The 19418-nt window shown below is 49.3% G+C and overlaps 1 protein-coding gene across 3 annotated transcripts in view; it reads left to right on the forward strand.

Annotated features, from left to right (window-relative positions):
- Positions 1 to 19418, forward strand: part of LOC140393768 (putative helicase MOV-10) — an 84354-nt gene that overhangs the window by 11474 nt on the left and 53462 nt on the right. For 2 of the 3 annotated variants that reach the window (XM_072480162.1, XM_072480163.1), the window contains 3 exons: positions 3192 to 3340; positions 13495 to 13733; positions 15414 to 15654. In XM_072480162.1, the coding sequence (XP_072336263.1) occupies positions 3192 to 3340; positions 13495 to 13733; positions 15414 to 15654 (629 nt within the window). Of the gene's footprint in view, positions 1 to 583; positions 629 to 3191; positions 3341 to 13494; positions 13734 to 15413; positions 15655 to 19418 lie in introns of those variants that run through there. The other variant, XM_072480164.1, reaches the window with a different exon arrangement.

A 19418-nucleotide genomic window follows, 5' to 3' on the forward strand; every position in this document is an offset into this window, starting at 1 on the left:
CTGTTTATTCCACTTTCACATGCTTGGAGCAAAAATAGTGGCGGGTTGGATAAACAAAACTGTTGGAAGATGAGGAAAACACACTTGTGTTTATCCTGCCTCCTGCTATTTTTGTAACTAATAAACAACTGTTTGACTGACGTTCAAGAGCCACCTGATTGGGCAGGAAAGAGTTTGCTCGCTTTCCGATTGGTTATGGGGAAGGCACATTGATGAGATGGGCATGTTAGGGAACCAATTGTAGGACAGTGGGGATGGGGCAGTTCGAGGTGAGGGGGACATAAGATGAAATCCTTGGTATTGCTCCCAACTCGGATGGCAACCCAAGGCCTACAGAATGACGCATTATTAACGGGGCGCAGTCCTTTGAACACCAACCGTCTCTCCCCTTCCACACTCTCTCCTCCTGACTGAGCTCCCTATCTCGGTAGCATTGCTGTGCTTTTTTCAAAATTAATTCTTAAGATGCGGGCGTCACGGGCTGGTATGGCTGTCCTTTAGTGCCCATCTCTAGTTGCCCTGAGATGTGGAAAGTCTTGAACTAGTTTGATGCAACTGGGTAAACCTCTTCAGAGGGCAGAGGCAGCTGCAGAGGGGAATGACCGGTGTCGCGCACAGTCTGGATCGGGTAAGGACCCTCTCTCCCTGTTGAGAGTCCGCGTAAGGAGGCGTTGATGGCAGATGGGGGAAATCAACTGGAATGAGCATCCTAGTCTGTTTTGAGTGGCACACAGAGTCCTGGGAGGAGAGCCCTGACACCAAAGGGAATTGGGAGAAACCAGTTAACACAGGAGTTGTTTGCACCCACCCCCTTCCAAATCTGCTTTAGTTAAACGTTATCTGCAGCGTGTTTGTGTGGGCCGAGTCCTCTGGGGAAAAGCAAATCTGTTGTTGGAACGTTTGCTACTGCATGTTCGGTGAAAGACGAAGATTTAATTGTGTTTGGTTCACTAAATACATGAGAATGTTGAGTTAGGGTGCACTCTGAATCATGGGTGCAATTGTTGTCTTCCAGGCAGCTTTTGATTTCTGTGGGTGCTGATCCTGTATTGCAGCACAACAGCTCCAAGCAGCGAAGAGTGAAAAATACATTTTCCTCTCTGTAACACAGATTGGATTTCGAGCAGAGCCTTTTCTTTGGAGTAAAATATCCCTAAGGTGCTCTACAGGAGTGTGATTGAACAAGGTTTGACACTGATATTAGGACAGGTGACTAAGGAGGGGGGAGGGGGGGGGGGGGGGGGGGGCGGGGGCGGATGCGGATGCGTGAGGCATGGAGTGATTTTGAAAATGAGACTTTCAACATCAAGGTGTTAACTGGACGAGGAGCCAATGGAAGTCAACAAGCACACGGGTGATGGTGAAGACTTGTTGTGGGACAGCACGGTGGCGCAGTGGGGTAGCCCTGCTGCCTCACGGCGCCGAGGTCCCAGTTCGATCCCGGCTCTGGGTCACTGTCCGTGTGGAGTTTGCACATTCCCCCCCGTGTTTGTGTGGGAAATGTGCAAACTCCACATTCTCCGGTTATGGTGTTACTGATGAGGTGGCAAGCTACCTTATGTGTGATGAATATTCTCCCACAATGTGACTAATGTTTTAAGTTGATGCATGAGGTGCCAGTCGAATACCTGGACTATTGTTGTGGCACCCAGCCAGGCGACTGGGGCATATTCCATCACTGACCTCTGCCGCCTAGGGGGTGGAGGTGCTTTGGGGAGTCGGAAGGTGAGTCACTCACTGCAGAGTACTGAAAATCTGACTTTCTACAATGACTGCACTGATGTGGCTGGTCGAGCTCATTTCTGCTCATAGTAATTGATAATGCCGTTGAACACCAGGGAGGAGGCAGTTAGATTCTCTTGTTGGCAATGGTTATTGCCTGACTCCTCCTCCTCCTCCTCTCTTTCCCCCCCCCCCCCCCCCCCCCACCCCCGCCCCACCCTCCCTCTCTCTCTTGCTAAGCTACTGTCTGCATCATCAGTCTCTAATGAACAATCATCCCTCTGATGTGATTGGAATGAGTGACTCATTCATCACTCGTCCTGTTTTCATGTTAGTGGAGCTAAAGTAAACACCCGCCTCTTATCTTTACATTTCAAGGGCAGCACGGTGTCACAGTGCGTTAGCCCTGCTGCCTCACGGCGCCGAGGTCCCAGGTTCGATCCTGGCTCTGGGTCACTGTCTGTGTGAAGTTTGTACATTCTCCCCATGTTTGCGTGAGTTTCACCTCCACAACCCACGCTAAATTGCCCCTTTTTAAAAAAAAAATATTTACATTTCAAGGTCCTCCCACCCCCAGTTATTTAATAAAATTTTAAGGAGGTTAATCACAAGATGTGCCTTGTGAGAATGTTCTCATGGTTCAAAGAATGATTCAAAACCAAACAGCCGGTGTCTGCTTTATCATGCGAGGACACCAGAATAATAATTGAGACAAAGAAATAAATTCTCTTGCCTGCTCCGGTGTGTTTATCTGCCTTATTTTTAATAGTTGTAATTTAAAAAAATATAGTTTATCCTTTTTACCCGGTGACACCTTAGCAACCACACAGTCAGGGGATGTTCATACTTTCTGTCTTTTCATAGCCCGTTTCTCTTCCTGCCTGCACCAGTCTCTCTGACTAAGTAATGCAGCAGACTGACAAATCAAATGCACACTCACATGGTGCTGAGTTCATAGTCATAGAGGTTTACAGCATGAAAACAGGCCTTTTGGCCCAACTTGTCCATGCCGCCCAGTTTTTAAACCACAAAGCTAATCTATCTTTCCCATATAACTGTCTCATTCTGGGCAGCACGGTGGCGCAATGGTTAGCACTGCTGTCTCACGGCGCCGAGGTCTCAGGTTCGATCCCGGCTTTGGGTCACTGTTCATGTGGAGTTTGCACATTCTCCCCATGTTTACGTGGGTTTCGCCCCCACAACCCAAAGATGTGCAGGATAGGTGGATTGGCCACGCTAAATTGCCCCTTAATTGGAACAAATGAATTGGGTACTCTAAATTTATTTTTTTTTAAAGAATGAGACAGTTATTTATTTATTTAAATTTGATGGGGTGAATGGTTAGGTGGTTGCTTTTGACCAGCGCAAAGGGGACTTGCTCAACCTCTCCTCCATAAGATGACCAGCTGTACAAAGACTCTTGTGTAAAGAGGAACGACCTAACGTCCAGTGTCCTTTCTCCTTCCCAGCGGAGAAGAGTGGTGTATGCCGACCAGTATTCTAATCGACGCCCTGACCCCGTGGGCAATCTGGGGAGAACATCGCCTCCGGCTCTTGTCCAGGAGCCTGGAAAGAGGGGCCGTGCCAGAGCCATCATCCGGAAGCTGAAAAAGAACAGGTAAAGTGTACACCCTTCAAAGCGAAGAGGGGGGGGGGGTTTGTTTGTGCTGGAAGTGGCGGGGGGGGCGGGGGGGGGTTGTTTGTGCTCTGAAGGCTGGAGTTCAAATTTTCTCCATTTTGCTACCTTGCCTAAAGGGGCGGTAATCCAGCGGGATTGTCATTGAGCTGTTTGACCTTGAGGAGCATCGTTGATGAACCCAATCCGATCCTGTCTTCACTTTACGCCGTGAGTGCTTCAGGCAGGAGTCGTGAGGCAGCGATTGGGAGCAGGGGGGGCCTGATTGGTTGTCCTGTCACTAACCCAGGGTACTGAAGGCAGTTTCTAAAAAATGTTTTATTTTTTTAAATTTAGAGTACCCAATTCATTTTTTTCCCCCCAATTACGGGGCAATTTAGCGTGGCCAATCCACCCAGCCTGCACATCTTTGGGTTGTGGGGGCGAAACCCACGCAAACACGGGGAGAATGTGCAAACTCCACACGGACAGTGACCCGGGGCAGCGATTGAACCTGGGACCTCGGCGCCATGAGGCAGCAGTGCTAACCATTCTCCCACCGTGCTGCCCCAAAACCAAATTCTTTGTGTGGCTCAGAACCTCTGCACCCTCCAACATTAATATCTTCCAATCACAAGATGGAGACACAGCGGGATTCACTCGGGTTTACAGTTTATCATCCTGTAGGTCACATGAAGCAATGATAATGGGGTTTGTTGACAAATTACAGAATCCCGGAATGGTTACCATGCAGAAGGAGGCTTTTCGGCCCATCGTGTTTGTGCTGGATCTCCAAATGAACATTTTTTTTTTATTCATAGAAGTTACAGTGCAGAAGGAGGCCATTCGGCCCATCGAGTCTGCACCGGCTCTTGGAAAGAGCACCCTACCCAACCGCACACCTCCACCCTATCCCCATAACACAGTAACCGCACCCAACACGAAGGACAATTTTGGACACTTAGGGCAATTTAGCATGGCCAGTCCACCAAACTTGCACATCTTTGGACTGTGGGAGGAAACCGGAGCACCCAGAGGAAACCCACGCACACACGGGGAGGATGTGCAGACTCCGCACAGACAGTGACCCAAGCCGGAATCGAACCTGGGACCCTGGGGCTGTGAAGCAGTTGTGCTATCCACAATGCTACCGTGCTGCCCTCTATCTAGTACCCCCACGTTCCCCTCTTGTAAGCCTGCACATTCTACCTCCGGGGAGACCTGATTGAGGCCGACAAAGAGAGGTATAGACAGGGTGCCAAGTCAGAAGCTTGTTTCCCAAAGTGGAAGACTCGATTACAAGGGGGCACAGGTTCAAGGTGAGAGGGGGAAAGTTTAGGGGACATGTGCGGGAAAAGAATTTCACACACAGGGTGGTGTGTGCCTGGAAAGCGTTGCCAGTGGAGGTGGTGGAGGCAGGCACAATGGTAACTCTTAAGATGCATCTTTTTTAAAATTTAGAGCACGCAATTCATTTTTTCCAATTAAGGGGCAATTTAGTGTGGCCAATCCACCTACCATGCACATCTTTGGATTGTGGGGGCGATATCTACGCAAACACAGGGAGAATGTGCAAACTCCACACGGACAGTGACCCAGAGCCGGGATCGAACCTGGGACCTCGGCGCCGTGGGGCAGCAGTGCTAACCACTGCGTCACCGTGCTGCCGTGCTTAAGAGGCATCTTGATCGACACATGAACAGGTGGGGAATGGAGGGATACAGATCGTTTTGGCAATAAGTAGTAGGTCTAAATAAGGAATCTGGATCGGCGCAGGCTTGGTGGGCCGAAGGGCCTGTTCCTGTGCTGTAATGTTCTTTGTTCGTTTTAGATAACCGTCTAATTCCCTTTTGAATTCTTCAATTGAACGTGCTTTCACCACCATCTCATTCAGCCCACTCCAGATCTTAACCACTTGCTGTGCAAATCAAAATGTTCCTTGTGTCTCCATTGCTTCTTTTACCGATTTAGGCTTGAATTTGAGTCCTCTGGTTCTCGACCTCTCCGTGAGGGAACAGTTTCTCCTTATCTGCTTTAACCTGACCCCTGATGTTTTAAAAAAAAATAATGTTTCATTAAGGTATTTGAAAATATTTATAACACAACAGTAACAGAAACAATGACATCAACATGGTAAAATAACCCCCCCCCCCCCCCCAGAGGAATACTGCATCTGCTGACATTTTAAATTTTCCCCGAGAATGACGACGAACGGCTGCCCCCTCCGGGAGAACCCTAACATTGACCCTCTTGCGGTTTCCGGGTGCGGCGATGACCAGCTGAGTCGCACGTTTCGGCAGCTCCCTGTGAAACGGACTTTTGGGCTCTTGATAGGAGCCCCAACGGCAATTTTGACGGCTAAAAACACTGTGCGGTAAACCAGAAGGGAATCCCCCCTGGATACGGATGGAAAAAGGAGAGGGAAGTGGCCGGATTGCAGTGGATCCTTTAGAACAGCGGCAAGGAAGGCAAGCAAAAACCAAGATGGCGTCGGAAGGTGGCAGTTTAACATGGGGCCCTGAACAACAAGAGTTCTTGAAATGCTGTGTGGAAGAGATCAAAAAGGAAATGAAGAAAGAGCTGTTGGCCCCGATACTACAGGCGATCGAAGGGCTAAAGGAGGAACAAAAGACCCAGGAGCGGGAGCTTCGGGTCGTGAAGGCAAAGGCAGCCGAGAATGAGGACGATATACAGGGCCTGGTGGTGAAGACGGAGATGCAGGAGGCACATCAGAAACGATGTGTGGAAAGGTTGGAGGCACTGGAAAACAACGCAAGGAGGAACAACCTGAGGATTCTTGGTCTTCCTGAAGGTGTGGAGGGAGCGGACGTCGGGGCATATGTGAGCACGATGCTGCACTCGTTAATGGGAGCGGAGGCCCCGGCAGGTCCGTTGGAGGTGGAGGGAGCATACCGAGTGATGGCGCGAGGACCGAGAGCAGGAGAAATTCCCAGAGCCATAGTGGTGAGATTCCTCCGTTTTAAGGATAGAGAAATGGTCCTTAGATGGGCGAAGAAAACTCGGAGTAGTAAATGGGAGAACGCGGTGATCCGCGTTTATCAAGACTGGAGTGCGGAGGTGGCGAGAAGGAGGGCGCGCTTTAATCGGGCCAAGGCGGTGCTTCATAAAAAGAAGATAAAATTTGGAATGCTGCAACCGGCAAGACTGTGGGTCACATATCGAGAGAGGCACCACTACTTTGAGACGGCGGATGAAGCGTCTTTTATTGTGGAAGAAAAACTGGAATGAGCAGGTTATTAAAAAGAACGTTCGAACAAAGTGGTGGGGCGAATGTGGGGGGCAAAGAGGGGTTTTATGTACTAATCCTGCGATGTGGTAACTTTTCTCTCTCCCACAGGTGGTGATGGGGGGAGGAGGGGAGGTGGAGGAGATGGGGCGTTGGCCATTGGGGGCGGGGCCAAGGGAGAAGCGCGGGCTTGGTTCCCGCGCTATGATAATCATGGCGGGAATAGAGAAGCAGGAAGGAGGGGGCGTCGCACGGTGCGAGCCGAGGTCACGGGGGGAAGCCGAGGTCAGCCAGAGTTTGCTGACTTCTGGGAGCAACATGGGGGGAGTAATTACGCTAGCGGGGGATCTAGCAGGGGGGGGGTGGGAGGGGGGAATTACTGGGTTGCTGCTGCTGGGGAGAGGGGGGAGCTGGTATGGGAGAGGATGGGCGGGGGGGGCACCGCCTGGGGGAGATACAGCTACGTGGGAACCGGGTGAGGAGCTGGAAAAAGGTGATGGCTAATCGACAAGGGGGGGGGGGTAGGAAGCCCCCCAACTCGGCTGATCACGTGGAACGTGAGAGGGCTGAACGGGCCGATAGAGGGCACGGGTACTCGCACACCTTAAGAAACTTAAGGCAGATGTGGTTATGTTACAGGAAACGCACCTGAAACTGATAGACCAGGTTAGGCTACGCAAAGGATGGGTGGGGCAGGTGTTCCATTCGGGGCTAGATGCGAAAAACAGGGGGGTGGCTATATTAGTGGGGAAGCGGGTAATGTTCGAGGCAAAGACTATAGTGGCGGATAACGGGGGCAGATACGTGATGGTGAGTGGCAAACTACAGGGGGAGACGGTGGTTTTGGTAAACGTATATGCCCCGAACTGGGATGATGCCAATTTTATGAGGCGGATGCTAGGACGCATTCCGGACCTAGAGATGGGAAAGCTGATAATGGGGGGAGATTTTAATACGGTGTTGGAACCAGGGCTGGATAGGTCGAAGTCCAGGACTGGAAGGAGGCCGGCAGCAGCCAAGGTACTTAAAGATTTTATGGAGCAGATGGGAGGTGTAGACCCGTGGAGATTTAGCAGACCTAGGAGTAAGGAGTTCTCGTTTTTCTCCTATGTCCATAAAGTCTACTCGCGAATAGACTTTTTTGTGCTGGGTAGGGCATTGATCCCGAAGGTGAGGGGAACGGAGTATACGGCTATAGCCATTTCGGATCACGCTCCACACTGGGTGGGCTTGGAGATAGGGGAGGAAACAGGAGGGCGCCCACCCTGGAGAATGGACATGGGACTAATGGCAGATGAGGGTGTGTGTCTAAGGGTGAGGGGGTGCATTGAAAAGTACTTGGAACTCAATGATAATGGGGAGGTCCAGGTGGGAGTGGTCTGGGAGGCGTTGAAGGCGGTGGTTAGAGGGGAGCTGATATCAATAAGGGCACATAAAGGGAAGCAGGAGAGTAAGGAACGGGAGCGGTTGCTGCAAGAACTTTTGAGGGTGGACAGACAATATGCGGAAGCACCGGAGGAGGGACTGTACAGGGAAAGGCAAAGGCTACATGTAGAATTTGACTTGCTGACTACAGGCACTGCAGAGGCACAATGGAGGAAGGCACAGGGTGTACAGTACGAATATGGGGAGAAGGCGAGCAGGTTGCTGGCACACCAATTGAGGAAAAGGGGAGCAGCGAGGGAAATAGGGGGAGTGAGGGATGAGGAAGGAGAGATGGAGCGGGGAGCGGAGAGAGTGAATGGAGTGTTCAAGACATTTTATAAAAAATTATATGAAGCTCAACCCCCGGATGGGAGGGAGAGAATGATGGGCTTCTTGGATCGGCTGGAATTTCCCAAGGTGGAAGAGCAGGAAAGGGTGGGACTGGGAGCACAGATCGAGGTAGAAGAAGTGGTGAAAGGAATTAGGAGCATGCAGGCGGGAAAGACCCCGGGACCGGATGGATTCCCAGTCGAATTCTATAGAAAATATGTGGACTTGCTCGCCCCGGTACTGACGAGGACCTTTAATGAGGCAAAGGAAAGGGGACAACTGCCCCCGACTATGTCTGAAGCAACGATATCGCTTCTCTTAAAGAAGGAAAAGGACCCGCTACAATGCGGGTCCTATAGACCTATTTCCCTCCTAAATGTAGATGCCAAGGTCCTGGCCAAGGTAATGGCAATGAGAATAGAGGAATGTGTCCCGGGGGTGGTCCACGAGGACCAAACTGGGTTTGTGAAGGGGAGACAGCTGAACACGAATATACGGAGGTTGTTAGGGGTAATGATGATGGCCCCACCAGAGGGAGAAACGGAGATAGTAGTGGCGATGGATGCCGAGAAAGCATTTGATAGAGTGGAGTGGGATTATTTGTGGGAGGTGTTGAGGAGATTTGGTTTTGGAGAGGGGTATGTTAGATGGGTGCAGCTGTTGTATAGGGCCCCAGTGGCGAGCGTGGTCACGAATGGACGGGGATCTGCATATTTTCGGCTCCATAGAGGGACAAGGCAGGGATGCCCTCTGTCCCCATTATTGTTTGCACTGGCGATTGAGCCCCTGGCGATAGCGTTGAGGGGTTCCAAGAAGTGGAGGGGAGTACTTAGGGGAGGAGAAGAGCACCGGGTATCTTTGTATGCGGACGATTTGCTACTATACGTGGCGGACCCGGCGGAGGGGATGCCAGAAATAATGCGGATACTTGGGGAGTTTGGGGATTTTTCAGGGTATAAATTGAACATGGGGAAAAGTGAGTTGTTTGTGATGCATCCAGGGGAGCAGAGTAGAGAAATAGAGGACCTACCGTTGAGGAAGGTAACAAGGGACTTTCGTTACCTGGGGATCCAGATAGCTAAGAATTGGGGCACATTGCATAGGTTAAATTTAACGCGGTTGGTGGAACAGATGGAGGAGGATTTCAAGAGATGGGATATGGTATCCCTGTCAATGGCAGGGAGGGTGCAGGCGGTTAAGATGGTGGTCCTCCCGAGATTCCTCTTTGTGTTTCAGTGCCTCCCGGTGGTGATCACGAAGGCTTTTTTTAAAAGGATTGAAAAGAGCATCATGGGTTTTGTGTGGGCCGGGAAGACCCCGAGAGTGAGGAAGGGATTCTTACAGCGTAGCAGGGATAGGGGGGGGCTGGCACTACCGAGCCTAAGTGAGTATTATTGGGCCGCTAATATTTCAATGGTGAGTAAGTGGATGGGAGAGGAGGAGGGAGCGGCGTGGAAGAGATTAGAGAGGGCGACCTGTAGGGGGACTAGCCTACAGGCTATGGTGACAGCCCCATTGCCGTTCTCACCGAGGAACTACACCACAAGCCCGGTGGTGGTGGCTACACTGAAGATTTGGGGACAGTGGAGACGGCATAGGGGAAAGACTGGAGCCTTGGGGGGGGTCCCCGATAAGAAACAACCATAGGTTTGCCCCGGGGGGAATGTGGCACGGAGCAGGAATAACGCAACTGAAAGATCTGTTTGTGGATGGGAAGTTCGCGAGTCTGGGAGCGCTGACCGAGAAATATGGGTTGCCCCAAGGGAATGCATTCAGGTATATGCAACTGAGGGCTTTTGCGAGGCAACAGGTGAGGGAATTCCCGCAGCTCCCGACACAAGAGGTGCAGGACAGAGTGATCTCAAAGACATGGGTGGGGGATGGTAAGGTGTCAGATATATATAGGGAAATGAGGGACGAAGGGGAGACTATGGTAGATGAACTAAAAGGGAAATGGGAAGAAGAGCTGGGGGAGGAGATCGAGGAGGGGCTGTGGGCAGATGCCCTAAGCAGGGTAAACTCGTCGTCCTCGTGTGCCAGGCTAAGCCTGATTCAGTTTAAGGTATTACACAGGGCACATATGACTGGAGCACGGCTCAGTAAATTTTTTGGGGTGGAGGATAGGTGTGCGAGGTGCTCGAGAAGCCCAGCGAATCATACGCATATGTTTTGGTCATGCCCGGCACTACAGGTATTTTGGATGGGGGTGACAAAGGTGCTTTCAAAAGTAGTAGGAGTCCGGGTCGAACCAAGCTGGGGGTTGGCTATATTTGGGGTTGCACAAGAGCCGGGAGTGCAGGAGGCGAGAGAGGCCGATGTTTTGGCCTTTGCCCGGCGCAGGATATTGCTAATGTGGAAAGAAGCCAAGCCCCCGGGGGTGGAGACCTGGATAAATGACATGGCGGGGTTTATAAAGCTAGAGCGGATTAAGTTCGTCCTAAGGGGGTCGGCTCAAGGGTTCACCAGGCGGTGGCAACCGTTCGTCGAATACCTCGCAGAAAGATAGACGGAATGGGAAAAAGAAGGCAGCAGCAGCAGCCCAGGATCGGGGGGGGGGAGGGGGAACCAGAAGGACTCTCAGGGTTGTTAATATATACTGTATAGTATGTATAGGTCGTTGCTACAGATAATTATATATTGGACTGTTAAATTATATTTTTGGAGAGTGTTACTTGTGACAAGGCAGTTGCCAATTAGGGCTAGTTTTCATTTTTGTTATTTATTATTTATTCATTTTTTGTTTATAAAATAGGTCATTGTTATTTGTGTTGTTATAATATTGTGTAAAGGATGCACAATGTACTGTGTTGGTTGACCAAAAATTTTCAATAAAATATTTAATTAAAAAAAAACATTGACCCTCTTAAGGCAAACTTTATTTTCTCAAGACTGAGAAACCCAGCCATGTCACTAACCCAGGTCTCTACACTCGGGGGCTTCGAATCCCTCCACATTAATAAGACCCGTCTCCGGGCTACCAGGGAGGCAAAGGCCAGGACGTCGGCCTCTTTCGCCCCCTGAACTCACGGATCTTCCGACACTCCAAAGATCGCTACCTCGGGACTCGGCACCACCCGTGTTTTTAGCACCATGGACATTGCCTGAGCAAAACCCTGCCAAAACCCTCTAAGCTTCGGGCATGCCCAAAATGTGTGGACATGATTTGCTGGGCTTCCCGTGCACCTCGCACACCTATCCTCTACCCCGGAAAACTTACTCATCCTAGCCACTGTCATGTGTGCCCAGTGGACTACCTTAAATTGTATCAGGCTAAGCCAGGCACACGATGAGGAGGTATTAACCCTGCGTAGGGCATCCGCCCATAGCCCCGCCTCTATCTCTCCTCCTAGCTCGTCCTCCCACTTGCCCTTAAGCTCCTCCACCAGAGTTTCCTCCGCCTCCGAAAGCTCCTGGTAGATATCCGATATCTTCCCCGCTCCCACCCAGGTACTGGAGACTACTCTATCCTGTATCCCCTGGCGGCAGCAGCGGAAAGGCCAGCACCTGTTTTCTCAGGAAGTCACGCACCTGTAACTACCTAAAACCATTCCCTGCTGGCAATTTAAATTTATCCTCCAAAGCTGTCAAGCTGGGAAAGCTCCCGTCTATAAATAGATCCCCCATCCTTCTAATTCCTGCCCTCTGCCAACTCCGGAACCCACCATCTAGCCTACCCGGTACAAACATGTGGTTGTTATAAATCGGGGTCCAAATCGATGCTCTCTCCACTCTCTCATATCTCCTCCACTGCCCCCAGATCCTCGGAGCCGCCACTACCACCGGACTTGTGGAGTATCGGGCCGGCGAGAATGGCAGAGGTGCCGTTACCAATGCTCCCAGACTGGTGTCTTTACATGACGCCGCCTCCATCCGCTCCCATGCCGACCCTTCCCCCACTACCCACTTCCTGATCATGGCTATATTATCCGCCCAGTAGTAATTGCAGACGTTCGGCAGCGCCAACCCACCCTCCTCCCGACTGCGCTCCAGCAACACTTTCTTCACTCGCGGGGTTTTACTCGCCCACACGAAGCCCAAAATAATCTTATTCACCTGCTTGAAAAAGGCCTTAGGGATGAAGATGGGGAGGCACTGAAAGACAAACAGAAATCTGGGGAGGACCGTAATTTTCACGGTCTGTACCCTCCCCGCCAGTGATAGCGGGAGCATGTCCCATCTCTTAAAAGTCCCCTTCCATTTGTTCTACCAACCGGGATAGGTTAAGCTTATGCAGTACCTCCCATTTCCGGGCCACCTGGATTCCCAGATATCAAAAGCTCTTCCCTCCCATTCTAAGCGGCAGCTCTCCCAGTCTCTTCTCCTGCCCTCTTGCCTGGATCGCAAACATCTTGCTTTTCCCCATGTTCAATTTATCCCCCGAAAAATTGCCAAATTCCCCCAAGATTGACCCCTGTTGGTTTTGAACACCTTTATCAATGAGTCTGTGATAGAGCCAGAATTGAGTTCAGGAGAACCCCCAAAGGTGGGAGGGCTATGGTGGGAACAATGGGTCCAAAGACACCTATTCCTCCCGCCACTCGCCACATGTTGTGTCTCAAATTACTCCGATACTGGAGCCTAATATATTCTGAAAGAATTCAATCTGATTTGATTGAGGTTGTGGAAGCAGATTCTTCAACAGCATTCAAAGGGCATCTTGACATATAGAGGGATACGGCACTGGGAAGTGTTGAGGGTTTTGGCCAAGGGTGGTATCATGAACGGTACAGGCTTGGAGGGCCGAAGGGCCTGTCCCTGTGCTGTATTGTTCTTTGAATCTGTACTACCATCTCATAATTTCCCGAGGGAACCCAACCCATCTATATACCACTCACTGACTGAAATATTGTTTCCACAGAACTGTTTTAAATTTGCCCCATCTCCAGCAAATTTCTATTCAGAACATGGTTTGACATTTTCAATCCTCTTGCGAATTTTTGGTCTTTGCTGGCCACTTGCTGAATGGAGCTAATATTGTCCCGGATTTCTGATTTGACCCATTGTCCCAATTTTTGGAGTGGATCCTTCACTGCACTATTGACTCCTGATTGTAACAATGGGCCCAGCTCCCAGTAGTGTGGGAACCTGGGTGCCATTACTCCACGTGGTGGACGTTTGGGTTGCTGTGGTAACTCGGTGTTACCGTGTCTTTCAGGCATCAGATGATCCAGAATAAAGGCGGTGTGACGGTATGGTCGGAGTTCGATAAGGGTGAGGGGAAGATCCGAGTTTTCCTTGACCCTAGTGAACGGAAATCGGTTCCCATCTATGTCAAGAATGAAGGGAGTGAGGCGGTGACCTTCGTACGATGTGAGATGCTTCGCAAGTTCCGTGTGTTCACCCTGAAGGACGTGGCGAATGTGACCAGTTCCCAACCATTGACACTGGGCTCAGGTGAGGTGCCTGTTTCCTTTTCCTGACTTCACGCTGGCAGCTTCCTGAAAATTCTCTCTCCGGGTAAGAATGGGTTTGACCGCCATCCACTGGCTGCTCCTTGGAGGTACTGGCAAGCCTCTCGCACTGGGCAGTCCACAATTTAGATGCCATAAATAAAAGGCGGTCACTGATAAATCCAGTGAAACATTTAGGATAAACGTACTTACCCAGAGAGTGGTGAGAACGTGGAACTCGCTTTCGCAGGGAGTGGTTGAGGTGAATAGCAGAGTTTTTAAAAAACAATTTAAAGTACCCAATTCTTTTTTTCCCAATTAAAGGACAATTTAGCATGACCGATCCACCAATCCTGTACATCTTTGGGGAGTGGGACCCTCGCAAACACAGGGAGAATGTGCAAGCTCCACACGGGCACATTGACCCAGAGCCGGGATCGGACCTGGGACCTCGGTGCTGTGAGGAAGCAGTGCTAACCATTGTGCCACTGTGCCGTCCGGCAGAGTTACATTTGAGGGGAAATCTAGATAGGCGCATGAGGGATAGGAAAAGAAAGATATGCTGGTAGGAGGGAGGGTTGTGTTGAGCATTAACACCAGCCTGAATTAGTTGGCCTAAATGGCCCGTTTGTGTAAATTCATTCTAATTATAGATAGAAGCTCATAGAATTTACAGTGCAGAAGGAAGCCATTCGGCCCATCGAGTCTGCGCCGACTCTTGGAAAGAGCACCCTACTTAAGCCCACACCTCCACCCTATTCCCGTAACACAGTAACCCCAGCTATCATTTTTTGGACACTAAGGGGCAATTTAGCACAACCAATCCACCTAACCCGCACATCTTTGGACTGTGGGAGGAAACCGGAGCACCCGGAGGAAACCCACGCAGACACTGGGAGAACGTGCAGACAGTGACCCAAGCCGAGAATCGAACCTGGGACCCTGGAGTTGGGAAGCAACTGTGCTAACCACTGTGCTACCGTGCTGCCTCCTGTAGAAACATATAAAAAGCAGGCCTGAGACATGTGGTCCATGGAACCTGCTCTGCAATTCATATGATCTTGGCTGATCCTTTATCTCCAATCCATACTCCGCTCTCTCTCCCCATGCTCCTTGACACCTTTAGAGTCTAGAAATCTACCTATTTCTTTCTTCGATACATTCAGTGACTTGGCCCCGCAGTCTTCTGTGGTAGAAAATTCCACACGTTCACCACCCTCTGGGAAAAGTGTCCCCTCGCCTCAATCCTAAATGACCAGTGTCCTTAGATTGTGACCCCTTGTTCTAGCCCCCCCCCCCGGCCCCGCAGAGGAAACAACACCCTTACACCCAGTCTGTCCACCCCTGTCACAACTTTGTACGTTTTGATGCGATCCACCCTCATTCTTCTAAATTCCAGTGAACAGAGGCCCATTCTACCCAATCTCACCTCCTACCACAATCCTGCCACCCCAGGAATCAGTCTGGTGCACCGTCGCGGCACTTCCTCCATGGCAAGCATATCCTTTCTTAGATAAGGAGATCACCCGATGTATCTCAATCACTGGTAGCAGTTTTTTGATGCACTTGTGAGTGACTTGCCAGGCCACTTCAGAACACAGTTTACGAGTTAACCAGTTAAGTTTTAAGTGCGGCAGGACACTGTGCTTTGGACAAGTCAGTAACTTGTTCTTTATTTGTGCAGGAGAGGCCTACCCGATTGAAGTTGTTTGCTCGATGGCTGACTCTGGTTATTTCCCGATTACACTCGTCTTTCAGTTCCAAGATGGCAGCGCCAATTCTTTCCACATCATTCGCTTCTTCTCAGCTCGGGTAACCAGCAAGTTAATTGAAGAGCTTAAGCCAACTGCTCCCTACAAGCCATACCAACTTAGCATCAAACGTCCGACGGAAGAGATTGTGGAAGAAGGAACAATGCCGGACAGGTGAGTTTTATTGTACTGTCCGTCAGAACCACTGAAATGAAAATGAAATGAAAATCGCTTATTGTCACAAGTAGGCTTCAAATGAAGTTACTGTGAAAAGCCCCTAGTCGCCACATTCTGGCGCCTGTTCGGGGAGGCTGGTACGGGAATTGAACCGTGCTGCTGGCCTGCCTTGGTCTGCTTTAAAAGACAGCTATTTAGCCCAGTGTGCTAAACCAGCCCCAGACCACCTGAGACCTCTGCGTCCCTGAAAGGTGCATTCTGCAGGATTGCCAGGGCACCTTGGCTTGCCTAGGATTCCGAAGGTTTTGGGTTCAAAATCCTGGAGTTGAACATGAAAATCAAAGCTGCCCCTCCCAGTGCAATGCTTCTGGTTGAATTAAAACTGACCCTGTCTGCCCTTGTGGATGGATGTAAAAGATTCAACAGCGTTAGGGGCGGCACGTGGCGCAGTGGTTAGCACTGGGACTGTGGCGCTGAGGGCCCGGGTTCGAATCCCGGCCCTGGGTCACTGTCTGTGTGGAGTTTGCACATTCTCCTCGTGTCTGCATGGGTTTCACCCCCACAGCCCAAAGATGTGCAGGTTAGGTGGATTGGCCCCGCTAAATTGCCCCTTAATTGGAGAAAAAAATAATAATTGGGTACTCTAACTTTATTTAAAAAAAAAAAAGATTCAGTAGCATTATTTTAAAGAAGCGAGCTCTTCCAGGCTAATATTTACCCCTCATCATCCTTACTAAAGCCATGTGATCTAGTTCTTATCACTCACTGTTTGTGAGAGATTGCTGGATGTAAGTTGACGGCCACTTTTTAAAGCAAAAATCATTATTATGCGATGTGGGCTTCGCTGGTTAGATAAGTATTTGTTGCCCATCCCTAATTAGCCTTGAGGAGATGGTGATGTACTGCCTTGAACCGCTGCAGTCCATGTGGTGTAGGTACACCTACTGTGCTGTTAGGGAGGACGTTCCAGGTTTTTGACCTCGTGACAGTGAGGGAGCCGCGATATGTTTCCAAGTCAGGATGGTGAGTAACTTGGAGGGGAACCTATAGGCGGTGGTGTTCCCATGTGTCTGCAGCCCTCGTCCTTCGAGGTTGAGATCATGGATTTGGAAGGTGCTGTCTAAGGAGCCTTGGTAAGTCGCTGCAGTGCATCTTGTAGATGGTACACACTGCTGCCACTGTGCGCCGGTGGTGGAGGGGGTGAATACTCTTGGCAGGGCTGCCAATTAAGTGGGATGCTTTGGCCAGTCAAGTGAAGAGTATTCTATCACACTCTTGATTTGTGCCATGTAGGTGGTGGATAGGCTTTGGGGAGTGAGGAGGTGGAATTATTCACCACAGGATTCTGAGTCTCTGTCCTGCTTTTGTAACCACAGTACTTATGTGGCTAGTCCAGTTCTGTTTCTGGTCAATGATAACCCTCTGGATGTTGATAGTGGGGGGGGGGGCTGGGTTCAGTGATTGTAATACCATTTAATGTCAAAGGGAGATGGTTAGATTCTTTCTTGTCATTGCCTGGCACCGGTGTAGCACAATTGTTACTTGGCACTTGTCAGCTCAAGCCTGGGTATTGTCCAGGTCTTGTTTCATTTGGAAGAAGATTGCTTCAGATCTGAGCTGTGGATGGTGTTGAACATTGTACAATCATCAACGAATATCCCCACTTCTGACATTGTGAGTGTCATTGGTGAAGCAGTGAGGTCTAGGATACGACCCAGAGGAACTCCTGAGTTGATTGAGTACTCCAAAAATGGCCACAACCATCTTCCTTTGGGCTAGGTATGACTCCAACCATCAGAGTTTTTCCCCCTGATTCCCATTGACTCCAGTTTTGCTACACTTCAAAATGTATTTTGTGACTGTAAAGTGCTTTAGGATGTCATGTGTTTGTGAAAGCTCTATATAATACAATTTTGTCCTTCTTGGACTTCATTTGCTTCACTATTAGACAGCATTTATTGCCTGTCCCTAATTGCCCCTGAGGGGGCAGCTAAGAGTCAACCACATGCTGTGGGTCTGGAGGCACGTAGGCCAGACCAGGTAAGGATGCAGATTTCTTTCCCTAAAGGACATTAGTGAACCAGGTAGGTTTTTAATGACAATTGACAATGGTTTCATGGTCTTTCCTAGGCTTTTAATTCCAGATTTTTATTGAATTCCAATTTCACTATCTGTTGTGGCAGGATTTGAACCCAGGTCCCCATAATCCGGTGTCACTGTAATACTAGTCCAGTGACAGTAACAGAACACCACTGCCTCCCAATGTTTGCGACCTCTCTGAAAATTCCTCCCTAAACCTCTCTCTCATTGAAATCTATCTCTTTACTAAGCATTTTGTCACCTGCCCTAATGTCTCTTTCTGTGGCTTGGTGTCAAAATTTGTTTGATAAAACTCCTGTGAAATGCCTTTCAGATGCTTGCTATGTTAAAGGCTCGAATTAAACACAAACTGTTGTTATGTTGACTTGTTCCGGGGAACATTTGATTGATTTTATCCTCTTGTGAATGCAATGGGGATAAGGCATCAGTAAAATAAGTAACTTTATCCTTATTTATGCATACATGTCCTTCTATTTATGTATGTATGTGTATATTATGTGTGCATGTATATATATTTAAAATAAGTATATTAATTATAAATTGTATAACCTCAGATTATCTCCATTATGTAGATAGTGAAGATGTCTTTATAAAATATGGTCACTTTTGTTATGTTTGAGTGATTTAGATCACTTGTGCAATTGGTCAATTAAGTGATAACATAAATTTAATACTGATGAGTAGGAGGTCTTGTTGTGCAGTGATCAACGTCCCTGCCTCAGAGTCAGAAGATCTGGGTTCAAGTAATAATAATCTTTATTAGTGTCACAAGTAGGCTACCATTAACACTGCAATGAAGTTCCTGTGAAAATCCCCTCGTCGCCACATTCCGGTGCCTGTTCGGGTACACGGAGGGAAATTCAGAATATCCAATTCACCGAACAAGCACGTCTTTCGGGACTTTGTGGGAGGAAACCGGAGCACACGGAGGAAATACAGAGAGAATGTGCAGACTCCACACAGACAGTGACCCAAGCCGGGAATTGAACCTGGTTCCCTGGCGCTGGGAAGCAACAGTGCTAATCACTGTGCTCCCGCGCCACCCCAGGACTTAGCGCGGCCAAACAAGTTGAGTGTGTCAACCTGCAAAATCCTTCCAATACACGGGAGAAACTCCATGCTTGATGTGGAATGACGCCCCTCAAGCTAGCCACCCTTTTAGGAATTACTACCTGTGGGAACAGATTAAAGTCTGCCTTACTACACCACTAGATGACAGAAGAGAATTGGAATCGGAATACTTTTAATATAAATTTAATTTAGAGTACCAATTATTTTTTTCCAATTAAGGTGCAATTTAGTGTGGCCAATCCACCACCCCTCCAACACGCACACCTTCCCCATTCTCTGGGTAAAGATGTTTCTCCTCAATTCCCTCTTTTTAAAAAAAATTTAGAATACCCAATTATTTATTTTTTTCCAATTAAGGGGCAGTTTTAGCGTGGCCAATCCACCGAACCTGCACATTTTTGGGTTGTGCGGATGAAACCCACACAGACACAGGGAGTATGTGCAAACTCCACACGGACAGTGACCCAGAGCCGGCATTGAAACCGGGTCCTCGGCGCTATGAGGCAGCAGTACTAACCTCTTTGATGCCCTGGAATGGTAATGCTGATGAATGCAAATTGTAAGTGAGAAGGACAGAAAAAGCAATGGAG

The sequence above is a fragment of the Scyliorhinus torazame genome, chromosome 17 (genome assembly GCF_047496885.1).
Source record: "Scyliorhinus torazame isolate Kashiwa2021f chromosome 17, sScyTor2.1, whole genome shotgun sequence".
Lineage (NCBI taxonomy): Eukaryota > Metazoa > Chordata > Chondrichthyes > Carcharhiniformes > Scyliorhinidae > Scyliorhinus > Scyliorhinus torazame.